At 36.4% G+C, this 27,323-nt stretch overlaps 1 protein-coding gene across 4 annotated transcripts in view; it reads right to left on the reverse strand.

The window, feature by feature from the left end:
* Hen1 (Hen1 methyltransferase) overlaps positions 1 to 27,009 on the reverse strand; it is a 30,276-nt gene extending 3,267 nt beyond the window's left edge. The window contains exons 1-6 of one of the 4 annotated variants that reach the window (XM_089231626.1): positions 26,773 to 27,003; positions 22,932 to 23,042; positions 15,103 to 15,223; positions 7,330 to 7,577; positions 3,433 to 3,615; positions 3,073 to 3,271 (exon numbers count right to left, since the gene is read on the reverse strand). In XM_089231626.1, the coding sequence (XP_089087752.1) occupies positions 3,073 to 3,271; positions 3,433 to 3,615; positions 7,330 to 7,577; positions 15,103 to 15,223; positions 22,932 to 22,975 (795 nt within the window). In that variant the 5' untranslated portion in view covers positions 22,976 to 23,042; positions 26,773 to 27,003. Of the gene's footprint in view, positions 1 to 3,072; positions 3,272 to 3,432; positions 3,616 to 7,329; positions 7,578 to 15,102; positions 15,224 to 22,931; positions 23,043 to 26,772 lie in introns of all 4 variants that reach the window. The other 3 variants (XM_089231625.1, XM_089231628.1, XM_089231627.1) reach the window with 3 other exon arrangements.
* Positions 27,010 to 27,323: the final 314 nt, after the last annotated feature.

The following is a 27,323-nucleotide window of genomic DNA, read 5'->3' on the forward strand; positions in this document are numbered from 1 at the left end:
AAAAACTTTGCGTTATCATTAGTTCAACTTATCCGAAATTCCGATTTTAGAGTTGGGAAAAGAACGATTTATTAAAATAACAGCACTAATTACGAATATCTTGTTAGTAAACTATGTCAAAACTGGTGGAGATGAAGAAATTCGAAAAGATAAGTTATTCTAATTTAATCGTATTTAATTATTGAATGAGAATATTTAAAAATAAACTAGATGTTGTGTGTAAATACTGTATAGTAGAAATGGACGTATACATGACATCCATATAAATAAAACTACAGTAGAACATTAATTATACCAAACATCAATTTTCTGAACAACTCAGTCAACCAAACACCTTTTCAACCTAACTTATTTCCAGTTTTTATAGTCAATGATGCTGAACACAAATGGTTATTTTCTTGGAACTTGAATCCTCTCATCTCCCAACTTGATAGCCTCGTTCTATTGTACAATAATCCACTTCCAAACAATTGTACATACCATACCTGTGAGCTATAGATGTAAACAATGGCGGATCAGGGTACAGCGTATGTAGTTATAAACGACTGACAAGCAAACAAACACGGGAATAGGAGCAGATTTAGCTGTCATCTTTTTTTCTCGTCCACGAATTCATCTTAATCCTGTGGGTGTGCCTTAATGAAAGGGAGGCGAGGGTCTTCTTGACAACAAAACAGTTCTTATCACGGTTTTGTCAGGGGAGGGGGGGGGGAAAGTATCTTTCCTAGCTTGCTTAAAAAAAGATATTTTTCAAACTTTCTTTAGCTTTAGTAGTGTCAACAATTTTCGTCTTTCTCAAGTGCAGAATGGCAGAAAACTAAAATGCATTGTTTTAAACATTGAAAAAAAAAGTGGGAATTGTGAAAAAAGACTGAAAGCGGATGATGATGGAAACTTGTAGCTGAATATGGACTAGGTGTGGCAACCATCATTGGTTTAAAAAAAAATTGCGATAAAATAGTAAATTTTGCAGCCAGTTCAAAAACAGCAGATGACACTAAAGTTTCATGAAGTTTCTTTTAGCAAGTTATGCCTGTATTTTCATGATTGCAACCACTGAAGACGATCAAAATCTTCCAGATTCGAAAAAATGCTTAGATATGCTTCAGGAGCTCCCTGTATTCTAGTCTTGTCATGAAGAGGATGTGTCTCAGTGGTTAAAAATTAATAGTAATGATCTGTGGAAATGGTCCTTATTTCAAGTCATTTTTATGGATTTTATATTGTCTCACCTTTTTGTTTCTGGGATCGAGCTGCGAGATCATCTGCCGCTGGTCGGCTTCAATTTTTACTCCTTCCATACGTCAAAAGTTGAAATAGTGTTTTATTCCGTATGATCTGCAAATGAATTTTACTGTTCGAATATACTGTTTTTACAGACTACTGATCCAGCTGTCTGATTGGATCTTGGAATGGGAAGATTTCCTTTAAAGGTCGCTAGTGTGCTACGAAAGACGGAGATAAAAAAATACTCACACAACAATCAGCTTTAAGAAGGCGTTTCACCCCAAATAGGCGTACATCTTTATGTCCTGGTGATCCGACAGTCTAATTTAAGTTTAGACATAGCGGCCTAGGGCCACCGGGCTCTTGTTTCTGTCGACCATAGCACAGGCATGATGGAATGCTAGTCTTCTCACCGGGCTCTTGTTCCTGTCGGCCATAGCACGGGCGTGGTGGAGTGCTGGCCCTCTTTCCTGGACGTCGATCTCTCTTCCGTCTGGAAACCTGGTCTTGTATGGTTCACGTGGGATCTCACTCATGATAGCCAAGCTGAGCTGATCCCGTCATGGGGCTTTGACTATTTGCGATGTTGAGCTGATGCCGTCATGGGGCCTTGACTATTTACAATGTTGAGCTGATGCCGTCTCGAAGCTCAACCACCTGGGACACATGACGGTAATGCTCGTGCAGTAGAAGAAATATGCTGCTGACATGGAAATGTGAATCTCGTCTAACTGACTGACAGATTGGTGAGATCTTATCAATTTAATGTGCAATATTTACTAAAGTTAAGGCTCTAAAAAATTGTATTTGTTTATATAATCCTTTTAACTTATTAAACGTTCTAAGAAATTTAAAAAACTTCAATGTTGTAATCAATCTTATTAGTAGAAAGAAAACTGTTTCATTGTTGTCATTCACAAATACTGGTTCTATGTTAGGAAAGATAAAAAAAAAAGGAATCCGGTATGTGTGTGTAACGAGGACTAAACAAGCATGCATCATCGTTACACGGATACACTGCTTTTTTTCATTTACTTTTCAGAAAAAGTCAGTTAAATTTAATTATTTTAAGAATTTCAATTTATTCCTTTGCGTTATCGAATTAGTTTTTAAATCAATTCTTCGAACTTTTCACTTTTCTGAACACCCTTCAGTCCCGATGGGTTTGGATAATCAATGTTCTACTGTAATTATAAATGGAGTATATGAAAGATTATTTCTGTCAAAAAATACACTGATTTTTGACTGTCTCTCTCTTTTTTGCCCTTTTGTGAGAAAATCATTCACTTTTTGCACACAGACAAATGAATCCACTAAATGAATCTATTAAATTCCATTCTTTTCTAACAATAAAATACAGAAAAATGTTCTGCAGGCTGAGTGAAAACTTCGACTTAAACAGATATTCGAATTATAAGAGTTCAACTTATCACGAATTGACTGCATATCAAATAAAAACCATCCTTCACTATAACTTGAATTAAAAAAGATGTGCACTGTATTAATCTTAATTTTTCTGGCTGGTAAGTTGTATGAATCATGCAGCGCATCCATGTTTACTCAAAACAATGCAACAATTGATGTTTAATTGCTTGCTAGGAAATGTAAAATTCCTCAGATAAAAATAAGCACCCATTATTACATTTTTTTAACTGTCTGCTGCAAGTGACATCCATTATAGTTATAATAAGGTCTGTTATAATGAGGTCTGTTATAATGAGGTGCTAATGTGCACATATTTCAAATTGAGAGATGTACCAGATAATAAAATCATATAATTCATAATCCTAATTAATTAATAATTAATGATTATAATTAATATATTGACTTAAATAAATAACATACCAGATTATAAGGCTGAGTAACGAGATTATGCATTTTAGGAATGCACGTTTCAGGAAATGCTTGCTTGGTAGCATTTTCTTTGAGCTTGAAAATGGCCATCTGTGAACAGCTGCCTAGATCAGAATGTTCAGAAGGAGCATCTCCTATACCCATTAATTCTACTGAATATTCAGGGTACCTATTAGTTATGGTTGTACACCTGGGAAAAAGAACATGAATGGTGATTATACAAAACATAAAAAGACTGATTCAGTCTCTTTAAAGTTATTCAAAGAACAAATTCTTTTAAAATTTCATTGGCATACCAATCAAGAAAGTAATAAACGGCTCAAAAAGTTTTGAGAAGACAAAGATAATCACCAATCCATAAACTCATTCCTGCTCCACTCAAACTTATGGTCCCAATGACGAAAGCCCTTCAGTTTAGGAAAAAGGACGTTGAAGTCACTATTTGGTGTTGTAAAAATTGCTATCTTTGGATGAATGAAACCAAAAATATTTTCTGGCAGTAATTCTAATGCAGAAGGCTCCAGATGCTCTATTCTAAAAAAATAATAATGAATGATATAAATAATTGCAGTATTATAAATGAGAAGATCATTTCTTAATGATCATCATATGATCAAGAAATTTCATAGATAAGCAAAACTAAGCTGAGAATGTAAATTTTAATCATGGCTTCAATAATGTATGATTAATCTCATTTTTTGGGTTGTTTCTTTTTATTTCCAATAGTGACCACAAGGGAGATTGCTTTTATTACAACAGGCAAGAGCATTACAAGAAAAAAATAAAGTAAGAGGTGGCAGATCTATACAAAATGTGCTTAATGCTAGATTACAGTTGGTGTTTTATTAATGATAATTTTTTCATTGAACAAATTACAGTCAATTCACAATAAGTCAAATTCTCATGAATCAAATATTTGTTTAACACTTAACTGACAATGTGTAAAAATTATGTGCACAACTGGTGTTGTGGTAACATTTTGACTCCAGTCAGTATTAATGCATTAAACAACCAACCAAAAGGGCGAGGTAGCCCAGGTCGATAAGATACTCGCCTGAAGTACCAAAAGGATGTTTAGAGGTGTCACGAGTTCGATACCCGGTTCGTCCTTGTCAGAAAACTTTCCAGACACAGGGGTACAACAAAAAACGGCGACATGACCGCAAAAAAATTGCTACCGCAGGGAGTCCCCCATCGAGGGGTTAGTGCACCAACCTCTCGATGAGTATAAAAAACAAGCCTGCTATTCGGAATCGGCAATAAATTGTAGGTCCCGGTCTAATTAGCCCTCGTGTGCAGAAAATGGCTGTGGTGCGATAAAAATGATCAAAAATGACCAAGCAAATAGAGTTTTCACAAACAAGTAATGGGTTTTTTAAATGACTTAATTTATCAATCAATTGCATCACTAAATAATTTTTCAAATTTCTTCAATTATTTTCTCAAAATAATTTTTTACTAAGACACACATTCGAAAGAAATGGAGGAATACTTTTGAAATGTTTTTTGAATCATACATTAGATTTTTTTATCACAATTTTCATGATCAAAAATGAGAATAGATATGATTAGAATATAGTCAGAAAATGAAATTTACAAATTCGAATAATGTTTAGCATATTGTCTCATTCAATGTCGAAAATACAGTCTTAGAAAACAACACCATCACATGTTGATCACACAGATCTTATGCACAATTCACAAACAGCACTGTTCTTATTCTTCACCGCAGATGTCCGATGTTTCACGATTAATTTAAAACCATTATAGAGAAAACTGACACTCTTCTGAGACAGCATTCTCATCTGACACTTTGGCCGTCAGACAAGAAAGGGGGCAATTTTGACCCCATGGAAACTTCAATCAATTCGGGGGAAATCAATCATTTGACGGAGGAAAAAATAGAGCATTATGAATTTGTCACACATGTAAAAAACTAGCTTGAAAGATATTGAAAGTAGGATTTGGACAATGATGAGCCCAGATAATAGATTTTTATTTTGCTGCTGAACATGTTTTCACCACTAACCTATTCAGATCAACTGCAAGTGGGTGGAGTCAGCTCTTGTTCAAAGTTTAATAGAATGAGAGAGAAAGCATGTGTGTGTGTTTTTCCTTTCCATTCTGAGTAGTACAGGATTATGCATACAGTATAAATAACAGAAAAAGCCAGAGTACTTTTTAGTTACTCTTCCTTTATTTTTTTTATTCTTGAAATTAAGGGGGAAGCACTATCAGCTGCACAAGATCAAAAAGTATTCTTCAAAAAATGTAATATCCTACAGAGAGTATAGTGCTAGTGATTTTCGATGTGTCAGTTTTCTTGCAGAACCGTGGAATTTAGGTTTTTGAGTATGAAAACCTAATTGAATTTAAAAAAAATATCATTTACCCTCACAGTTAAGAATTGAAGATGATGCCTCACATAATTCCAGGAGGGTCTAGCTTCATTTCTTTCCTTTTTTTGGTTTTTTATATAAACACTGACCAATGGCAATCAATTTGGCTACTTGTCTTTGCAAATCTTTTGCTGAACATCTGGTCACATTGATATGGCCATTTCGTTTTTGTTTAGTTACAAGTGAATGTAGTGTTCAAATCTTAATTGTATGTAGATTTTCAAAAATTAGGTTGAAAATTTTAGATTTGAAAGAAGAGGAGTATCAATGAAAAGGAAAGATATTTAAATCTCAAGAAAGCGTTTTATAGTTGAAAAGTAAAATATCCCTAAGGGAAATCCATTTTCATCTTTTTCATTATTTTGAATACCTTTTACCAATAGTCTAGAGCCAAATGAAAATTTTCCCCAGCTTCTTTTTTTTTCAACTTGTAACATTCGGAAGACATTAGTTCAGGTCCTACAACACCAGTCCAGTTGCCCCCTATTAAATTTTGTGTTGAAAAGGTTAACAAGAATCTAGCCAACACTTGAAGCTCCTTTTAAATCAATTTAGATTTGTACTTTAGATTTTTACTTCACAAATTAAATTTATTCAGGAAGAAAGAGGCAAGTATCTTTATTAAATATCCTCCTCCTGGCTACTTTTTTATTTTGAGAAACAGGCCTGTAACTGAAATTTATTTTCAATTTACCTCATGTTTCAGTTTGGAGACTACTATTATTTCTGAAAAACACATGTTTTCAACATGCTTAGTTTTTGTTGTGTTGCAAAACATTTACAAATCTTTTTCTTCTGGCATTAGATAATCAAAAGGAAGGTCTGATCCTATATATAAGTTAAGAGAAAAACTTTTAAAAAAAATCCCAATTTCTTCATTGCAACATCAAGCTGCAGTAATTTTCATCTTAAGACTTCTCAAAATCTGGTACTAAAGACATAACGTGAATATTAAGTCGTTTTGCAAAAGTCAAATCCAAAATTGTCGATTAAGCATGAAAGCAAACCTTTCAATGAGCTCAAAAGTGTTGTCAGATTTAATCTAGAATAAAAATATATTTCTCAAATGACCATAACAGAGAGGACATTTTAAAATGGGAAAAATTGAGACACAAACAAAAAAATAGTTTTTTTATAAGAAAATTTTTTTTTAAATTTTATTGTCAGTTTTATTTACCTATGGCATATATATAAAGAGTGATTCAAAGTTTTTGAAAAAAAATTCCAGAGATTTGCACCACGTCTCTTTGTTTAACACTTTTTTCAAGCTAAGACAGCCCGATTTAGAGGTTTTGCTACAAACAATGATTTTTAAAAAAATTAGGTATCATTTGAAACAAATTAAGAAATGCCATATGATAGAGAATTAAATGAAGTACTAAAAAAATAATATTACTACCAGAATGCTCTGGAATTTTGTAAAGAAATTACGAAGTCTTAGAAACAGTTTGTACTTTTTTTGGGAATGACCTGTATATATCTGTATTCATAATTCAGGTTTTTTTAAATAGTTCAACAATTGAATATGATTATATAAGAATAATTCATCTTCCAAACTCTATTTATCTTTAGTAGTTCGACATTTGTTATTAATATGATATTCCTGAATAGCATTGTTATTATAACAAAAATCTTCTAGTATATTCTATCCCCTTCTCGCTGAAAATCAAAATTTCTGAAACTAGTGATAACTCAACTTTTTTGCCAGCCACAGCTCATTTGACTGATTAAGCTTTGACTATTGTCTTAGCGAGATTTGGTTGAAAATGTAATTTGAGAAGAATGTTTTTTTATAGCATATGGAAAAACATCCAATCATAGTAAACATACAAGCAATAAATCAACTTACAGTTCGATGCAAGTGACTGCATCAAAGTATTGCATGCGCAAATCTTTTTCTGAAACATCACCTTTATAGACCTTTATCACTAGCGGGGAATGCCTCTTGAAGATGAAATCCCACGCTATAGGCTTGGAATGTTGCGCAGCCACGTGTAGAGACATTTCATTCAAATCTACAGCTACTATTTCATTTACAAAAGGAAGCTTTTTCAGATACTTAATAAACTTTCCATCCGAGCATCCAAAGTCTACTACCTGGACACGCAATGGGAAAAAATTCACAAAAAAATTATTTTAATTCAGATTTTATCAAAATTTCAAAACTAAATCTTAACAGAGCAAAATATAAGTACAATTTAAGTAATTTATTAAGTAAATTAAGATGTCTATATGAATTCAAGTCAGTCATCCCAACGTAGAAAAGATCAAGGTAACTGTGTTTCAGGACATAGATGTAATTTTGTGGAGCCTAAAGCCACTAAGATTGCAAGTGTTTTGCAAAACATACCCAAATTTACAGTGTTCAATTTAGGAACATTACCTCCCTTGGTAGAATCTGAACCCCCTTAGTAGATTTTAAGTGGAAGTTCTAATTCAGTATTTTATAATGCAACTTAAAACACCTTCTGATAAAGACAACTACCAGTGTTGCGAAAACGTTGAGAAGAAAAATAAACTGATACCGTCAAGTACGGTATCAAGAAACTCTATTACAAAAGAGTAAATACACTAATGTCCATAAATTAAGGATAATTCAGAATCACACGGAAATCGAAATCTAAAGTAAAAATTTCACCTGTAGAATTATCACACACATCTGCAAGGATGATATGCAAATTTCAGGAAGCCACCAGATGATGCCGATAGTACGTCACAATGACGAGAGTGTAAGGGGGGGGGGTATATAAGGAATGGTGGCAAAGAAGTAAAATTGTTCACAAGAGTTCTGTAAGGTGCTCAGTGCCATAAGCGAATAGTTATGACACAGAGAACGCATGTGAATGATTTTTTACGTGGTAGAATTATCAGCCGCCTGGAATGTGGGCGTACTCAGATGGAAGTATCCGAGGAACTTGGAATCGCCCAAAGTGTCATCTCTAGGCTTTGGCAACGATTCCAAGATAACGGAAATGTCAGTAGACGTTACAGTACAGGTCGCCCCCGAGTTACAACGCCGAATGAAGACCGGTATTTGGCAGTAACTGTCAAAAGAAGCAGACGAAGCACAGCATCCGACCTGTCTCGTCAGCTATCTGCAGCCACGGGTACCACAGTTTCAAGGCAAACCGTGTACAGACGTTTGGGAGATATTGGTCTATATGCTCGCAGGCCTGTCAGATGTGTTCTGCTCACGGCAACTCACTGTCGGTAGTGATTAGCCTGGAGTAGAGAACATGCAATGTGGACATCGTCACAGTGGGCTTGTGTGATGTTTTCCGACGAGTCCAGGTTTAGCTTGCAGTCTGATTCACGTCGGACTTTCATATGGAGAACGCCAGGTACCCGTTACCACCAAGACAATATCATTAAATGACACCGTTACGGTGGTGCAGCATTGCTCGTTTGGGGTGGAATTATACTGGCAGGCTTCGAAGTGAAAATTTGAAAAAAAAGTAGGAAAAATAGAAACATCATTGACAAAAAATAGGAAAAAAATAGGAGGGGAAAAAATGGAATTCCCGAATTATCGTGGCATTTAAAAATGTTGTGCCGTTAAGATTCACACCTTATATACTTTAATTATAGTATTATATATAGATATTTTAGGAAACTCAAGTTCTAATGAATTTAAAAATCTTTCATTTCCACAGAATTTGGTATCGAAAACAATGTAAATGGCAAAACTAAAGAGAAATTAATCAAATTGTTACTGTTACTTGAAAAGTCCAACTATTGATCGTGATCCCCCCCCCCCTTCTTTTCGAAGAAAGAAAACAAACCTGTCTAGGTGCCATAAAAATGTAACCCATGCATGCTTAACCCATTGTCCACGGGCCGAATGTGGCCCGGAGTCATCTGTTGTGGCTCACAACTTCAAATCTTATTTTGCAAAAATGAACCAAGAAACACTTCCATATCGTTCAAGAGACACAGATTCAGATCATTCAAGGCTCGCGTCACATTCGCAGATCACCGCAGCACAGTTCCAGATTACCCAAGTTACCCCAGCTTCTGTTCCACTTCACTTAAATAACCTGTGGCACATTCCTAGATCACTTAAGTGACTCACAGCAGAGTACCCGCGGCACGTTTACACGTCATTCAAGTGACCCGCGGCACATTCCTTGATCAGTAAATATGTCGCAGAATATTTACAGATCGCCGCAGCACAGTTCCAGAGCAATCAATTGACCCATGGAACTTGTAAAAGATCACTCAAGTAACCTGCATCACGATTTCGCATTCTCTAAGTATATTACTATTACTAAACCAGAAATGTAAATCGTCCATATTCCTCTGCGGAACCTCTAACGAATTGGTACATGTTGGAGTGTACGTGTAGTGAAACCTGGCGTGAAGTTTCGTTTCTGTGTAATGCATTTTATATGTGTAGTGCTGTCATCTGCCACCAGCTCTTCTTTAAGTATACTGCGGCACATTCCCAGATCATTTAGGTGACCCGCGGAAAATTTACAGATCACCGCAGCACAGTTCCAGAGTACTCAATTGACCCAGACATATTTACAGGTCAGCTTAAGTGACCCGCCACACATTTCGAAATCAATGAAATGGCCAACACTCTATTGAATGTTGAACACAGCTGATGTAACACCTCCTGGAGTTAAATTACACCCGAAAGATACAACGATTAGAATGGCCTGCATATTATGTTTATGAATTTTTTTTTTCATAGACAACGGCAGTCGTCAATAGCATACACATGCACCTAGTTATGCCTTAAAACAGACATGCTAACCAATGGCACCTCAGAGTTATCTTATGTGGCCCATTACGAATAACAAAACCACACAAGTGGCTCACGAACAAAGCTGCATTAAGAGTAAGCGTAAACAGTCCTATCGTTAAACTGGTAGCCAAATGGCATCAGCGCCCTCTCTGTTTAGATGGGTGCCTGCTGGCCTGTGATTGGCTGCTAGCATCGGCATCGGGTAGGAAAGTCATTTCCCATAATGCATTTCCCCATCACGGCGCCATTTTGTTTACTTACTCATGTGAAGACACTCGGTTAGGTTGGTTAGCTATTGCTCGTGGTTATTTTGGCAAATTGTTCATCTTTAAAATTATAAAAACGGGCCTTCTGAGGGCCAACTAAAATTATATTTATTGAATAAGTCCGCGTGCATTTGATGGGTGTAAAATGACACGAAGACGGGTGTTCACAAGTATAGATTTAGCTGTTGAAGTGTCGATAATATTGTTATTGAGTGATTTATATTTTTATGCACAAGTACGTCTCCTATGAAGAAGTAAGAAATGTCCGCTTTAGTGGGAATTAAGATTTTTAGGTTCCGTAGCAATAGACTGAAAAATAAATCAAAGTTGAAATCGGAATAACGCGATCAAGGGAAGGGGGGAAGAGAAGCGTGGGAGCCACGTGATTAATCGGCAAGTTTGACCCATCAAACTTCAGATGGCGCTGCCATCAATTCCGCGGCCTTTCTTTAACATTGAGTGGGTACGCTCAATGAACGACTTTGCTCACGAACGACCATCAAATCATTTAAGTAGGACTCATTTCCAGATTACTTCAGTGGCCAGCGGCACATTTCCGGATCATTTACGCTGCCAACGGCATATATACAGATCACCTAAGTGACCCCAAGCACATTTCCAAATCACTTGAGCGATCCGCGGCAAACCCCCAGTTCACTTAAGTGGCTCGTAGTTCAGTTGCACATTACTGTAAATGTCTGGAGGCACATTTACATATCATTTGAGTGGCCCGCTTCGAGATCATTTGAGTGGCTCGCAGCACACATATCACTTAATGGTCTGCAATACATTAACACTTTAAGTGGCTCGATGCATTTTTTATAGATTATTTTAGTGGCACTCTTGACACATTTTTAGACCACTCACACTTTCAAATCATCCAAGTGACTTGTGGAACATTTCCAGATGACTTAAGCGGCCCACGGTACACTCTCAGGCCACCTGAATGACTCGCGGCACATTAGAACTTAACTCAACCTTTTGTGAACAGTGTGGGGCCACTTCATTGATTTGAAAACGTGTCGAGGGCCACTTAATTAAGTGATCTAGAACAACGTGGCAGATTATTTGTGATCTGTAAATGTGCCGCGGGTCATTCAAATGAGGTAGGAATGCGCCGCAAACCACTTGATTCATTTGAAAGTGTACCGAGGCCACTTGAGGCACGCCATATTTAGGCCATGGGTTGAGCACATGCTTAAAAAAAAGGGGCCGTTCAAGCATTACGTCAGCAAATTTTTAGCGATTTTTGACCCCTTCTCCCCTTGTTAGAAAAAGCCAGCAAAACTCTGATCCTCCCCCTTTCAGCAAAATTTCGTCAGCGCTCTGCCCCCTACCTCCTAACGCATAGTGGGTGGATCAGAGATGTACGTGAGGCTCGTGGTCTTCCCTCCCCCAGACGATCAAAAATATATTTTTTAATCAAAAAATATTTTTTTAATAATTAAAATTTCGAAAGAAAATATCTTATTACAATGAATTTCAAATACAAATACAACGCCACAGTTAATTTCAATGTTATTTGAAGGCCAAGAACTGAAAATTTTTAAGAAATTCACTGTGACCCTACCTCTAAGCCCATAGGTAACCCTTTATCCGCGGTAAACGCTTGGCCTGTCCCTCTCAAACCTAATTTTGTAAAAATGAACCAAGCGGCACATTCACAGATCGCTTAAGTGACATAATTCCAGACCATTTAAGTGATCCGTGGCACATTTATAGATACCTTGAGTGACATGTGACACAGTTTTAGAGCAAATAAGCGGCCACAAGTGCGGTTCTATATCACTCAAGTTATCCGTGGCCCATTCCCAAATTACTTAAGTGACCCGCGGCATAATCACGGATCACTTGTATGACGCGCGGCACAGGACCAGAGTACTTGGATCCGCTAAGTATTTAGAGATCATTAAAGTGGCTCTGTAGAAGACTCAATAGGGAGAATGTTAGTTCAGGTGCCCACAAACTAGCGAAAAATTTTATTCGTTTTTGGCGCACCGAGTAAGATGCCATTAAGAATATTTCATATTTGTGTAAAGGGTGGGTGCTGAAGTAAACGTCATCCTAACACCCCTCTCCGTCATCGAATTGAACACCTCCCCCACCATCGATGCTGACTTAATACTTTAATGACTCCGAAGATAGAGAAACCCGAAAGTTATTTCTGAAGGTTAAAAAAAAAAAGGGTTTAGCGAGCGGCTAATCTGCTCGTCCCCCCCCCCCCCATAAAACCAGACGGGGCTCGGGCTCTGTCCCGTAAAGCCGGGTTTTCTATGCTGCGCGCAACGTGAATCACCCAGCGCGACACGCCGTCCACTCACCAATAAGAAAAGCACTGTTTCCTACAGAGCGCAATACGGCTCACGACAAAGATTCACGTCGCGTGTGATTAGCGGATTGCTTCTGGAGGAGTTGAATGCGTCGTGTGCTGCGCGTTTCACCGACCTTTTCTTCATTTTTTTTTTGTGTGTTCTCTTTCCCTTCCCTTCAAACCGGAGCATGCAGCCGATAGAGTAGCTGACCCCAGGGCCATATACTCAATATAGCCGCCCTGATCTGATGCGCCACGCTTGGAAAACACAAGTGCGTAGCGTGATTATGCAACACATTTCTGCTGAAGCGAAATGATCCAATTTGGTTCACGTGGCGCGAAACGCCTACTAGGAAAGCCCGGCTTTAAACGATCGTACGAGATACCGGGAGAGAAACCTATATTCTCTCTCATGGAATCTCTTGTGCGTGGACAGAGCCTGTCTCTACCCCTCCCCCTTTTTTCGCCTTATTTACGGCAACCGATCTCCCAAACAGATTCGCTTTCCCTACTGGACTTCAGTTTTTAACTCTTTGGCTATATGGCGAGGGGGGGGGGGCGAAAAGATACAGTTGTCGTCATCCCCTGCTCCGTCCCCCCCCCCCCCAGTGTCAAAGGTGGAGTTGACTGATCTAATGTATATATATGTATATACAAACTGACATCATCATCGTGCCCCCCTAGCAATAATGACCTTGCCCCCCCCCCAGCCTTCCAAGTCAATCTCCGCCTATGGGTACAGGAGGTACGAAACAAGTACACATCCAACCATCAATCATTACATTAGCATTGTAGCATTTTGCTAAAGCTTCCCCCCCCCCTTTTTCGCTTTTTTGCAAAAGGAATTTTTTATCCAGCTTAAACCCTGATCAGAACTAATGTTGCTATAACTCTTTCCATGATGCAGCTGCACAGATAAGGATGACAAAATTGTCTGTGTGCCTATTCAACATACTATATACAGTAGAACTTCAGATTATGAGTAACACAGTTTTGAGTGATTCGTAAGACAAGCAAAAACTATGAACAAATTTTGACAATTCGAGGATGATGTCAGTCTCCGCTATCCATAGAAAGGTTTTTAACAGCTGGCTTAGCCACTAGACTACAGACAGGGCCGCTACTAGATGTTTGGTCACCCGGGACAAGTGCACATTTTGGTGCCCCCTTGTAATGTTGAAGGAGAGGTTTAAGAATAAAATTTGAACCCCCTCTGGTCCAGCGACTGGGGCACGAGACTCGCCTGCTCCCCCCTAGTTGCGGCCCTGACTACAGAGGCAACGAATATCTCAATCTTTTTTTGGAGCTCATGTGCACTGAACGGGACCGTACATGGACGATAGGACGTTCACCCGGAAAGTGAATGGATGTGGGTTCGATTCCCTGGAGGGGCTGTTGAATTTTCTTTCTTTCCAAAACATATCTTCGCATCAGTCAGCTGTTGAAACCTTTGTAAATTTCGACTAACTATACGAGCGATATCTAGTACCATGAGCAAAATTAAAATATTTTTTCTAGGATATTTTGACTTGATAAACAAATATTTCTTGCAATATGAGTAGCAAGTATACCAAAGACTCCTGATAAGCATTAGTCTGTATGAGGCTTTGCATATTTGTCTTGGCTGTCGAGCATCATATGATCAAAACTAAAAAAAACAGATGATTTGCTTTCTCTTACTGCAAGCAAGACCATCTTAATGAGTTAAAGGTCAATGAGTTTACAAAGTTCAAGAATCCTTGTGTGTTCCTTTAATGACGTACAATGATGTTTCCAGCCATGGGTTTCTCTGCAACTCTCAATCCCTTTGATGTTTTCAACCACCCTTAAAGTTTGTACCTCTATTTACTTTTCCTTTAAAAGGATCAAAGTCTGGCGTGAGGAAAACAATCGTGGAATCAATCATTTGAGTTCCCCTTTCTTATGGGGGAAGTTCAATTTGATATAGAACAACTATACAACCTACAACTTATAAGTTCATTCAGCTTATAAGAGCACATTCACAGAACGAATTATGCTTTTAAATCAAAGTTCCACTGTATTTGATTATGTAACTATATAAATGATAGACAGAATTTTATTGTGAGGCAGCGAGCCTGTTAAAATTTGGTGCCATTAAATATATAACACCAAGAAATGCAGATGATACAAGATATTTGAATTTCATTTTTGATCATCCAGAAACTTTGATTTACTGATATTGGCTCATCGTGATTGAGTTGGGTAATCAAGGTTTTACTGTACAAGAAAAATGGTTTTTTTATTAAACCATGCAAAAAGCATGCATAAACTTACTTTCTCTATTCCTGGCAATTTATATAAAATGTCCCGAACTGTTGTATATCTTTGCAAATAGACTGGAGGATCAAAAACAGGACCAGCTGCCTCAACTGCTGCTTCTTCTTCTATCATTTCTCTAAAAGATCGTTCATAATTGTTAGTTAAAAAAACAATAAACCAACCCGTGTTAATTCAAAATTTGCTTTTGTGCCAGATGTTTCATTATATGGGAAGATTGAAAAAATATGGTGGCAACCAAGGCAATAAGCATAAAGTTATTAAACTTATTGTAGGTCTATATTTACATAAGCATGAGAGATGGTGGTAAATATTGGGTGGGGGGGGGGGAAAGAGGGCCCCGATACCAATTTAAGCCTATGCATGGAACTTTGATGTAGGTAAATTGGATGTAGAAAGAATAACTTGGGTGGCAGATTATTCATAATTTGGGACATAACTCAAAATTAATAATAATAATAATAAAAAAACTATGATAACAGGGAAAACTTTCAAGGCTCATTTACATGTGTTAAATTATCACTATATATATTCATGTATAAGCCGATCCCCTCCCCTCACTTCAGGATCATCAAAGCTGAAATAAATTGAAAACCGAAAATAAACCAACCCCTAAAAATCATCACATTTTAGAAGGAAAATCTCATATTTTCATGCAATAAAATTTAAAATGAAAAATGTTTCAAACTTTCTAACCCATTTCTCCTCCTTATTCTCCAAGCTTTATATCAAAAGCCAAGTCATCATATAGTGTGGCATCTTTGTTTTCATCTTCAACTGTGCTGTCATTGCCGTGGTCACTTTCAAAGAGGATGTCATCTTCAGTTCCATCCATCGTGTTACTAATACAACTCTATTTAAAGGATTTAATGATGATTTCGGTGAAAACAGAATTCGGCATATCGTCCACCCACTGGCACATTAAGCCAGGGTTGGGTTTTTGACATGACAAGCGTCAAAAACTGGTTTAAACTGTCAAAAACCTAAATGAATGCCTTTTGATACACTGGTCAACAGTGGTTTTGGTGCCAAGTTTTTTTTAGGTGATTTCATATGAATTTGATGCCCTGAATTCAAATATAGTATTAGTTTTTGCATAGCAGCTCGAGTTTTTAAGATATAACATTTTAGTGAACTATACATTACACTATTTTAAATGAAATCCATGGATTAAACAAACAAACTAAATACGGAATTTTTATTCTATTATACAAATATTATTGTATTTAAAGAAAGAGAAAAGTCATCAATTAAGCCAATTACTCACTGAACACTTCGGAAACTTCTTTTCCGTGACATTTTGAATGTATTTTGGCACAATCCCGTTTTAAAGACCAGCAGTAATCTGCCATCATATGGCTATCCCATCTCCCTTGGTAGCGTTCCTCCATAATTTTAATATCCTGGTGAAATCTTTCACCTTGTTCCTCACTAGTGTCTCCTAAATTATCAGGAAAATGGTCTAAGTGGTTGTATAAATAGTGCACCTTAATGCTCATGTTACACCCAAGGGATCTGAAACTATTAAGCATCTCGTTTACTAGTACAACATAGTTTTCAGCTTTGCGTTTGCCCAGAAAATTTCTGATAACTGCAACAAATGAAGTCCAGGCTTTTCTCTCAACCTCATTCATCGAATGTACGAAGGCAGGGTCTTTAATCAGTTGTCTTATTTGTGGGCCATCAAATATTCCTGCTTTAATTTTTTCCGTACTCAACTGAGGCATTTTCTCCTTTATATATGTAAAGCATGATCCATTCTTATCAAGAGCCTTTACAAACTGCTTCATAAGACCTAGTTTAATATGCAGTGGAGGAAAGATGATTTTCTCTCGTGCAACTAAGGGGTTATTAATGACATTCTTTTCCCCAATGTCCATGTGTTCTCTCCTAGGCCACTCTTTCCTAACCCAGTGATGTGTTTTGTCTCTGCTATCCCAGAGGCACAAGAAGCAAGGATATTTGGTGTAGCCACTTTGCTGTCCAAGGAGAAAGTTTACCATTTTTAAGTCTACACAAATCACCCATTGATGTTCATGATACTTTATGTTCTTCAAAACCAAAGCTATGGTATCGTATTCTTCTTTCATTTTTGTTGAGTGAGCAATTGGTATTGAACCATATTTGTTCCCATTGTGGCGCTACTTGTCTTGTACAATTTTTATATTTTTATTATATTTTTTATGCCACTTACTAGCTAGGCATTATCTAGTGTGTTCTTGTATTGGAGTTCAGTCTGGCTCCAACTGTCGACCGAACATGTCCTAAAAGTCTCTCTCTCTTCTATTAAATAACTAAAAAAAGAAAGGAGTCATGACTGTATGTTTCCGAAATAACAACCAGACACATCCACCAGCACTAGCATCACCATACCATTATGTAGAAGAACACATTTCAAACTTCGCTTAGAACTGTCAATAAATAGGCGCCAATCATCCGGAAAATATTCTGGAAGACCCATTTTTCCCAGGAGACCTCTAATATCATGACAAAATACAACATTTTCTTCTTGAGAGAAGAAGGGTAGCAGATCTTTCTCTCTTGTACGATAAAATGTAATTTTGGTTTCTGGTTCAAGTAAATTTTTATCCTTCAACCTAGAAGCCAGTACTTCAGAAGCTTCTTTCGACAAGTTGAGATCTCTGATGAGGTCATTTAGCTCATCTTGGTTGAAACATTGGGGAATTGATGATATCTCCTCATAATCACTGTCACCTTCAGTGGTATCAGAAGGCTGATCAGAGGGACAATACTCATCCTCACAGAGCTCTGGTAGCTGGTGAAACGTTGGAATTGGCACTTCTTCTGAGTGAGAAATCGGGCAACTTGCAGAGACTAAATCAGGATAAGTCCACTTGTTACGGTTCTTTCGATTGATTCCAGTAATATTTACTAGGCAGAAATAACAGTCATCGAAGTGATTTTCGGGTTCTCTCCAAAGCATTGGTACGCTGAATTTCAGAGTTTTCCTTTTTCCGGTAGTCCACTGTCGTAAATGCTCTGTACAAGTTTTACAGACCCGATGCGGTGCCCAGGTTTTATCCTGATCATTAAGCCTAACACCAAAATATCCAAGATAAGCTCTCTTTACAAAGTCACTAACAGATTTTCTGTTTTCCGGAAACGTGTATTCTCCACATATGTAGCAAAAGACATCAGGATGATGTACACAGCTTCATCTACTTGAATTCATTTTATTTCTATTCAACAACACAAAAACAACAATCTACGTTATAGGTTAACTTTATAACAACTCTTTACTAAACAGACATTTCAAGCGACACCAACATCGACCTATCTGCACGGCGCGAACTCACAAACTAATCTCAACTGCAGTTGAAGTTTTGAAGGTAACTTCAGATACAGGATAGGTAATTCCATCTATCGGATTTTTCTGGAACTAACTGGACAGCAGACGGTTCATTAGAAAGTTAAATCCTACATATTGCTGCCGTCCGCTTGAAGTAGCGTTAATATTAATATTATATAATATAAGTAGCATAAATATTATATTATTATTATTTCATAAATATTATTTTAATTCAATTGTTATAAAAATAAGACTGACAATGGGTCAAATATACAAGAACCAATCCTTGTATAAATTTTACGACACTCATATTTGAAAGAATTGAATAGAAAATAACATTGATAGATAAGTGAAATTATCTAAAAATGTAGAGCTGATAGAGAAAAACTGATTTCATATTTAGATTCAGCAACCCAAATATAGCTAAAATCTGTTCTAAAATCCCAGGCACCAAAAAAAAAATTTTTTTTTGTTGACCAGTGTAATGTTTTGAACACAATATGTGTACAACATGATGAAAAACTTACTTTTTGGCATATTACAATGTTTCATTTTTAAACATTAATTTATTACAATAATTAAAACAATGTTAATTATAATTTGCAATTTTGAATTTTTCAACACAAGAATCTAGAACATATAAAATATAATTTTATGGTTTATTTATATTTATCTAAGCTACTCATTACCTGTGTTCAATTTGCTAAGTGGAATAGAGCTGCTTATTCAAAATATGTATAATAGGGCATCATGGTTAGGTTTTTGACCCCAGAAACTAACTCAGTATTAAAACTATCAAAATCTTACTGTCAATGATGTCAAATAGTTTTTGTTAACTTGTTAGATATGTTAAATAACAAAACACTTACTTTTATTTAGATTACAGGGTTTTATATTCAGAATTATATAATTACTGAGGAAAAATATCAATTTTGATATTTTGAATTTTGTGATCCGCCCAAAATTTTATTCCATATAAAAATTCTCAAGCAGCATCTGTGTCTGTTAATGCACTAATTAAACTCATTTATTTTCACCTAAAAATTTCTTAGATCAGGGTGTATAAATTCACAGACCTTTAAAGAGTATTTTCTACCAAAGCAGAGCTGACAAGACTTGACACCCAAAGCATTTGTTTTGTACGTTTGAATACAGCTTCAATTGGAAAACCATTGCATTATAAATGTTAGTAAATGTACCATATCATAGTGCAAAAGTAAGAATAAACCAAGTTTGACATATGCAAGCTAGCATTGACAAATTAAATGACATTTTAGTCCTACAATTTAGTATTTTGATCGCTAAATATATTTCAATGTTATGCACAACAAGAGTATCGTTTTAAGTATCAGTGGTTATCTAGATAATTTAATAACCGAAATCACCATATATATATGATGTAATAAACCTTTTTTTAACTCTTATCTGCTGTAAAATGAGTACAGCAGATGGTTTATATCAATGCACACATATATAAGCAGTTGAAGAAATTTTGGAAGGTCAAGAATCATTTTGAATCAGAGAATGTCAAATCATTCCATAGTTTTCCCTTTCGTGTTTATGCTATGCTTTATTCAAATTGTATATTTCATAAGAAGAAGAAAAAAAAAAATATATATATATATATATATATATATTGTGCAAAATAATTTTGTAGAGAGTAGAAAATTATTTTAGAATCATATTAAATATTTATTCTTTGTATAACATAGTCACTTTAAACATTACATGCAATTAACGTGTGCATTTCCAATGGGAATTTTTATATCGAAAAGCAATATTTGAGGTTTTAGACAGGGGGTTTTTGACGTGGCGGTTTAAACTGTCAAAAACTGCCATGTGCAGGGCTCCCACTCAAAAAAATGAGAAAAAGTAGGAAAATGCAGGACTAAAAAGTAGGATGGGGAGGGTAACCCCCTTAGACAACATAATCATAGCATAATGGAAAAAAATCCGCACATCTAACGGCTATAAAATCGACGTCAGTCCACAGGGTATCAAAGCCAACAATGCTTTTTATCTTTTTTGCTTTAGCTTCAACATTATTGGTTCTATGGAGTTTGAATATAGATACAAAAATCACTCTAATGATTAGTAATGCTATGAAAATCACTCTACTAGATTAGTGATGTCATCAAAAGTAGTCCAATGATGTCGTGAATCTTCAAGCTAGCTGTGCGGAGGCCACGCAGATATATGATTTGGTATAGTGGGGATCAATATTGTTCTGGATAATGTCCCTCGCAAGCACTCAAGATGGCAGAGTACGAAGTAATTTCATGGACAACATAGATTTATTTTACAGAACAGCTATTACACGTATTCACAAACAGTGGTTTTGCTGAAACACGCTAAAAATAGAGAGCGACCTACAAATAAGATATAATCTTCCAACTAAATTTCAACAAACTGCTCGTTTCCTTTCTGACAGGGCCACTATATAAGCAAAAGAAACCTTTCAGAATAATCTTGATGATTTTTGCGATTATCTTTACACTTCTTTCGGCGCTATGACATCACCAATTTGTCAGACTTGCCAAGTTTGTCATCAATTTGGCAAGATTTACAGTGATACATTAATGCTTATTTACACGCAAAAAATGATACAATAGATGATAAATAATGACTATTTTACATAATTTTCGTAACAATATTTTCTCAAAAACTGATCAGAGTATAAGCAGACTTCTTCAAATTAAGAAACAAATTTTTCAACAAAATCACTGGACGGATCACGCTGATCCCTTGGGAATATGTGAAAAAGAAAAAAAAAGATCATGTTATAAAAATTTAAAAAAAAAAAAAAAAACAACTCAGCTTATACAGGAGTATGTATGGTAAGTAGTTAACTAAATTTTTTAAGTCATCAACAGGGCTGGATAAATTGCGAAAAAATCTAGGCAGCAAGAAAAAGTTTTAGTCACTATGGCGATCTGGCACCTGGGATTTGTCCAGCCCTGTTAAGTACTCTAAAATCTGTCCCAACATAAGTAATCAAATAGTAAATGATCATTGTATAGGTAATAAATACACACATGTGCATAGTACCTACTTAACCGAAAAAATAGACCAGACTCCATTCCACTTATCTAATTAATCACTTACCAACTAAACCTGTGTTATAGCTCTTAATGTCTGCATACAGTTTAAAGTACTTGACGACTTGAAATACAAAATTATTCAACTTGTGTAAACAGGCCTGTAGCTGAAGAGCGTTACAGTATCAAATTACTGGACAATGACTGAAACTGAAATGCTATTTTATTAGCATGTTGTCTTTTCTTGGGATAATAATTAAGATGACATAGACTACAAAAGCACATAAATATGTTACAAAAGCACCAATCATTTTCTTTCCTTGGAGAATACATACACTGAATAGGTCACTACAATGTCAACTTAACTCAACTAATAGCTCATGATTAATAATTGGTTTCTGATATTTGATGCCCGGATTCAAACCCGTGGACTTTGATGGTAATCTTCATAGTGGAAGACGAGCATCTTACAACTATGCTACTCAGGCTCTAACTCCACACCAAGCATTCAGTTGCTTGTTCGAATGTCATGAGAACATTTATGGCTCACTATACACATTATTCAATGATGATTATGCAAGTGTTCGAAGAAGATACAAATGCACAAAATGTCGTAAAGTCAAGAATGAATTTCACAGATACTACCAGTGTCATTGTTAGCTGCTATGGTGGCCATAGTGACGAACTCGCATCGCGAGGACCTGGGTTCGAAGCCCACCGTCGCCATAGTGGTGGTCAGCTGAAGTTGGTTTTCTGTGGTTCCCAACTTCAAGGCGCGAATACGAGGGGATCTTCCCTTTAAAAAGTCTCGCCACAGAGAGCAACAGACCTACAAACAGTACAAATGTAATTCAATCATAACCCATCACTCACTTCCCTTCTGAAATATAGATTGCAGCACTGAAAAATCAAACACAACACTACATATGCACTCAGACTGTTAGGTACACACACGGTTACACTTCTGGCACAACTCACTAGGTAGTAAATCGCCCATAGATGGTGATAGACCTGAGTTGTGCTCGGTTTGGAAGAAAAAAAAAAGTTTCATTGTTAGAATTGCGGAAGCTATATAGATGGGAGCAGTCATGTCATATTGAAAGAAATTTTGGCCATGCCCGAAGACACATCCATTTTTATGGAGACAGCCATAAAGTTTATGAAACACATTGTCACATTAGCAAAGCAGATGGATGGAGAAGGGTTCAATGATGTGGACATAGAAGAAATTGTAGGATTAATTAACAGCAACTCAGGAATAGACAGAGGAGAGATTAAACGAACTGACTGGTCCTGAAACAATACTACATGCAGATGATAAAAATTAAGAAATGCAAACAAGTTCATAATGAGCAACATAGGCTCAACATATGGTTAGTAAGTTTAAACTTGCAATGGGTTATTTTCATGACATAGACCCATGTATAAGACATTTTTCACATGTAGAAAAATAGGTAGAGGAAGCTTTGTTACCATACTCTGATAAATTAACTGAAATGGAGAAGAAACAGCTAATAGACATTATAACATTCTTTCAGAAAACATCACCAGGAATCACTGGATGCCCCTTCTACTTCTTCTGCACAAATCTATATATATAAAATAGATTTTTCAGTCTGTCTGTCTGAGTATGTTCTCTATACAAATCTACAATTTCAGATCTATTGTCGCCAAATTTTGCATATATACTAAATGGAACCCGACTTGAATGATAGGCTACTTTAAAATTTCGTCAGAGCTAGGAAATGTCCAAAATGGGTGAAAAACTGTCGGGCAACAATTGTTTCTCAGCCTAAACAATCACTTTCGGAATGTTTACTTTGGTTACCGTGGTTCCCTACCAATGACGTGTATATGTCTTTACAATGGTTTGCCATTTCTTTAATCCTGTCAGTATATGTATATAATAGTTTATACGCCTTTTTATAATGGCATTAAAATGTCACTTTTTCAATCCTCCCAGTAATTGAAGAAAACCCGGACAGTGCCGGGAATTATAGCTAGTCAGATATAAATGAGATGCCTATAAAACCAAAGTTTATGGTTTGTGCTATTCATGAATTTTTTCACCTTCAGAACGTAACCCCTGCGAATACCGATGGACGACAATAATTGATTTCTCGGATTATTCGAGATTAAAAGAATTCATAGCTATAAAATTCATTTCATGATTCAACAATTTCGTCAATTTAAATTGAGAACTTAGATAATCATAATTATATAATCTCTATTTTTCTTTGGTGACATTTTTAGCGATTTTCTTTCTGGCCTTGGCGCTTTTCTTCCAGGTCGGCATGATGGGTCAGCTACTTTCTTCCATGCGTGTTTTTTCCTTGTCTATTATTATTTCCTTAGACTGCCAGGTTGCCTACTGTTGGTTAGAGCTACTTTATATTAAAACCTCTTACTGTTGGTTATCATCTGAACATGGCAGCACCTCCTAGGGGTCACTAGTAATAATTGTTTGAATTAATCGAGTCCGTTAGTGCACACACACACATTTCAGAGCTCATTTTTTTTTGTTCGTTTTTCATTGCATTGTACAATCTTTAAATCTTTTTTCATTGTATAAAAGTTTTCCCAGTATGTTACATTCAGTTTTTTTTTTTTGGAATACCTCATTTTGGATTTGTTCTAAGGATTGCATTTGGATTCTCTGAAGTTGTACATTTCATATATTCATTTTAATTAATTTTTTGCATACTAGCCATTGCAATTTTAATCCAGCAGTTGTGTTGTCATTGAACCCAGAGAAGTTTTTTACCAATCCCAGAGATCATTTTTTGCCCTGACTGTTATATTATTTAAAAGTGTCTCCTGGGTTTTGTTATTTTCTATCTTAATCCCCTTATTTAGTCTAAGAACGTTGTTTTGTTTGTTATTGTTTCTGTGGTTGTTCGTTTTTTGACTGCAAATTTATCATTTTATCCGCCGTGGTATTATCATTTTTTAGCGAGAGAATTTTTGCCTATGCAAGAAACATGTCAGAAAGCAGAAAGCACATATCTATTTCCCTCTTGGCGACTTCTCATCATGTACATTTTTCGCCAAAGAACAAAATCGCCAACACATCGCCACAAAGAGATTATACTATAGTTCCATTTGCCTTGTTCGCCTTCCATCCTTTTTTTTGCTGTTTGTCCCATGGGCCCTGACTTCTGCATGGGTAAGTGGATTATTTCCCCCCCCCCTCCAAGATTTTTGAGCCCAAAAATTTAAACCATGTAAATTTACTAAATAACCAAACACCTTTGACCCAAGTCATGGGGGGGACCTCCCTAATTTCAGTGGAACAACTTTAATATAATCCAAATTCCATTGGCGACATTTTTGTGGTAAGTTCCTTATTTGAAGCACTGATTGCTCAAGTAAGACAGCAGGAGAGAACATTATCCACAATTTCACAACACTTGCGTGGACAAAAGCGGAAAACCATCAGCTCAGTTGTGATGTGAAAATAAATAAACAAAGAGTAAAATTTTTGCTCGTTAATTGAATCAAATTTCTTCAAAATTTTTGTGTGCTCGTTAACCAAAGTTCCATCATATATGTTACTTCATTTCCAATCTGATCTGGGATATCCAGTCTTATGATATTGAATTATTTATAATCAGGAGCTTAAGAGCTAATTTATATTTATGCTGTTATATTTTGTGTTTAGTCTAGAAAGTGATATTTTAATTATTATTATTATGATCGTTGGTTTCCGTTGTTGTTTTCTATGATGGTGATTCTTTTCAAGCTTTGGTATAAGGGACACGGCAACTTTGCGACTTTTTTCCGACAATAAGTTGCCAGCGCTGACGCGCTGTGTTCTGTGTTGCCGTTGTTCTAGAATGTTCTTTCTGTTAAAAAAGGTGCTGCTGGTTGTTTGGCCTTGTTCCTAGCGCGTCTTTTGAAATTTTCAAATGGGTCTTCTCCCTTTCCAATATTTTTCTCTCCCCCTCTCTTTTTTCTTCTAAATGACGTCACCTCATAGCCGCGGCGTTTCGAATGATTTCAAAAACCATTGGGAGATTACATATACGGAAGGAAGAGAAAATAATCCAATGTAGTGTGTGGCTCAGATTAATTAATTATTAGATATCTCTCAGGTTGTACCTTTAATATTTTCCAATATTTATTCTTTTCTGCATACAGGATGCCCCTGTATCCTTTTTATTTATTTTTCTTATTTAAAAGAATATGGATTCCCAGAAAAAGTCCAGGTTTTACTTTATAATACATACAATATATTTATTTATACAACATGCAGGACCGTTGTTTATTTAAGAGTGGATACCTTATGTTGTTTTGATGTTTAGTCTTAGATACTGATATTTTTATTATAATTATACTTGTTGGTTTTAGCATTTTTATACTTGCTTGAGCGTCCCACAGTCTCATATCATATTTATTAGCGGCATAGGCGGAGATTGACTTGGCGGGAGCAAGGTCATTATAGCTGGGGGGGGGGGCACGATGATGATGTCAGCTCATATATACATTAGATCAGTCGACTCCACCTTTGATGCTGGGAGGGCAATGCCCCCCCCCCCCCCCCCCCCCGCACATGATTAACGGACCCAGAAATCATATTTATAATCCAGATCTTATGTTTCCATTTCTCTTGTGTTTCATGATATTTTTCATATTGTCTTCATTGTTTCCTATGCTGGAGATTTTTTTTTTTCGGCGCCCACTGAATGAATGAACGCCAGGCTCTCTGCCACCGGACTTATCCCGTTGCCGAGATCTCTTCCAGCCCAGCTTCGTGGCAGAGTCTGGAACAAAGTGAGTGGTGTGTACACCTAACAGTCTGAGTGTGTAGCTAGTGTTGTGTATGATATTTCAGTGCTGCCATCTATACTTCAAATTGTGAGTGAAGTGTAATGATTGAATATTTATAACGTTGTAGGCCTGTTGCTCTCTGTGGCGAGACTTTTTAATGGGGAGATCGGCTCACATTCGCGCCTTGAAGTTGGGAACCACAGAAAACCAACTTCAGCCAACCACCACTGTGGGGTTCGAACCCGGATCCTCGCAGCTTTTTTTTTTTTCGGCGCCCGTAATGTGTCTAACGGCCTTGGCGAGTTTTGATGGGCTCGTCGGATATGTTTGGCACCGAAAATCGCCAAGCTGCCCCGTGTACCGAAGCTGTTCTCCGAAAAGTCCCCAGTTCCCATTTTTTATTATGTTCAAGTTTAATTAAGCGGGATCGAAACCAGATGCCATGCTTGATGAATAATTTAATTATTAAAAGTCTAATAATCAATAGTTAAAAAAAATATATTATTTTTCCAAAATTTATATAATCGCAAATTAAAAGCAAATAATTACCTGAAATGGAATTCGGTCCGAAACCCGTTTATTCTTCCCAAATAATATCTATAGCATGTTTGGGATAAACATTTCAAGTAAACAAACGAGTACAGCTGCTGATGAGGAAGAGATGAAGGAGGAATGATAAACGGGCCAGTGATGGTAACCTCTTCTAGCGAAATTTCCCTCAAAAAATTCCCTTTTCACTAAATTTTTCCCACGCACTCAGAAAATGTCCTACCATCTAGCGGGGCAAATACATAATCAAGTATTTTACAATAGGTTGCACTGTATTAATTCCTTAATTTTTTGCAAAAATTCTTTTGTTTGATGAACTCTCAAAATTCCCCACAAATGCTAAGAAATTTCCCCCTTGGACAAATTTTAGCCAATTTTTCCCATGAATATGAGAAATTTCCCACGAGTTACCATCACTGAAACGGGCAGACGAAATCACACGGGGACGTGTGAACATTTCTTTCGGCAGGAAGTAGTCTTTGCAGCAGACAGCCCTGTAGATAATTTAATCAGACTCAAATACAAAGCTGCATTAAGAGTTATCTTTCAAG

Source organism: Pholcus phalangioides, unplaced genomic scaffold (assembly GCF_987345545.1).
Source record: "Pholcus phalangioides strain wild (caught in Gottingen) unplaced genomic scaffold, Ppha-v1.0 ptg000004l_1, whole genome shotgun sequence".
NCBI lineage: Eukaryota > Metazoa > Arthropoda > Arachnida > Araneae > Pholcidae > Pholcus > Pholcus phalangioides.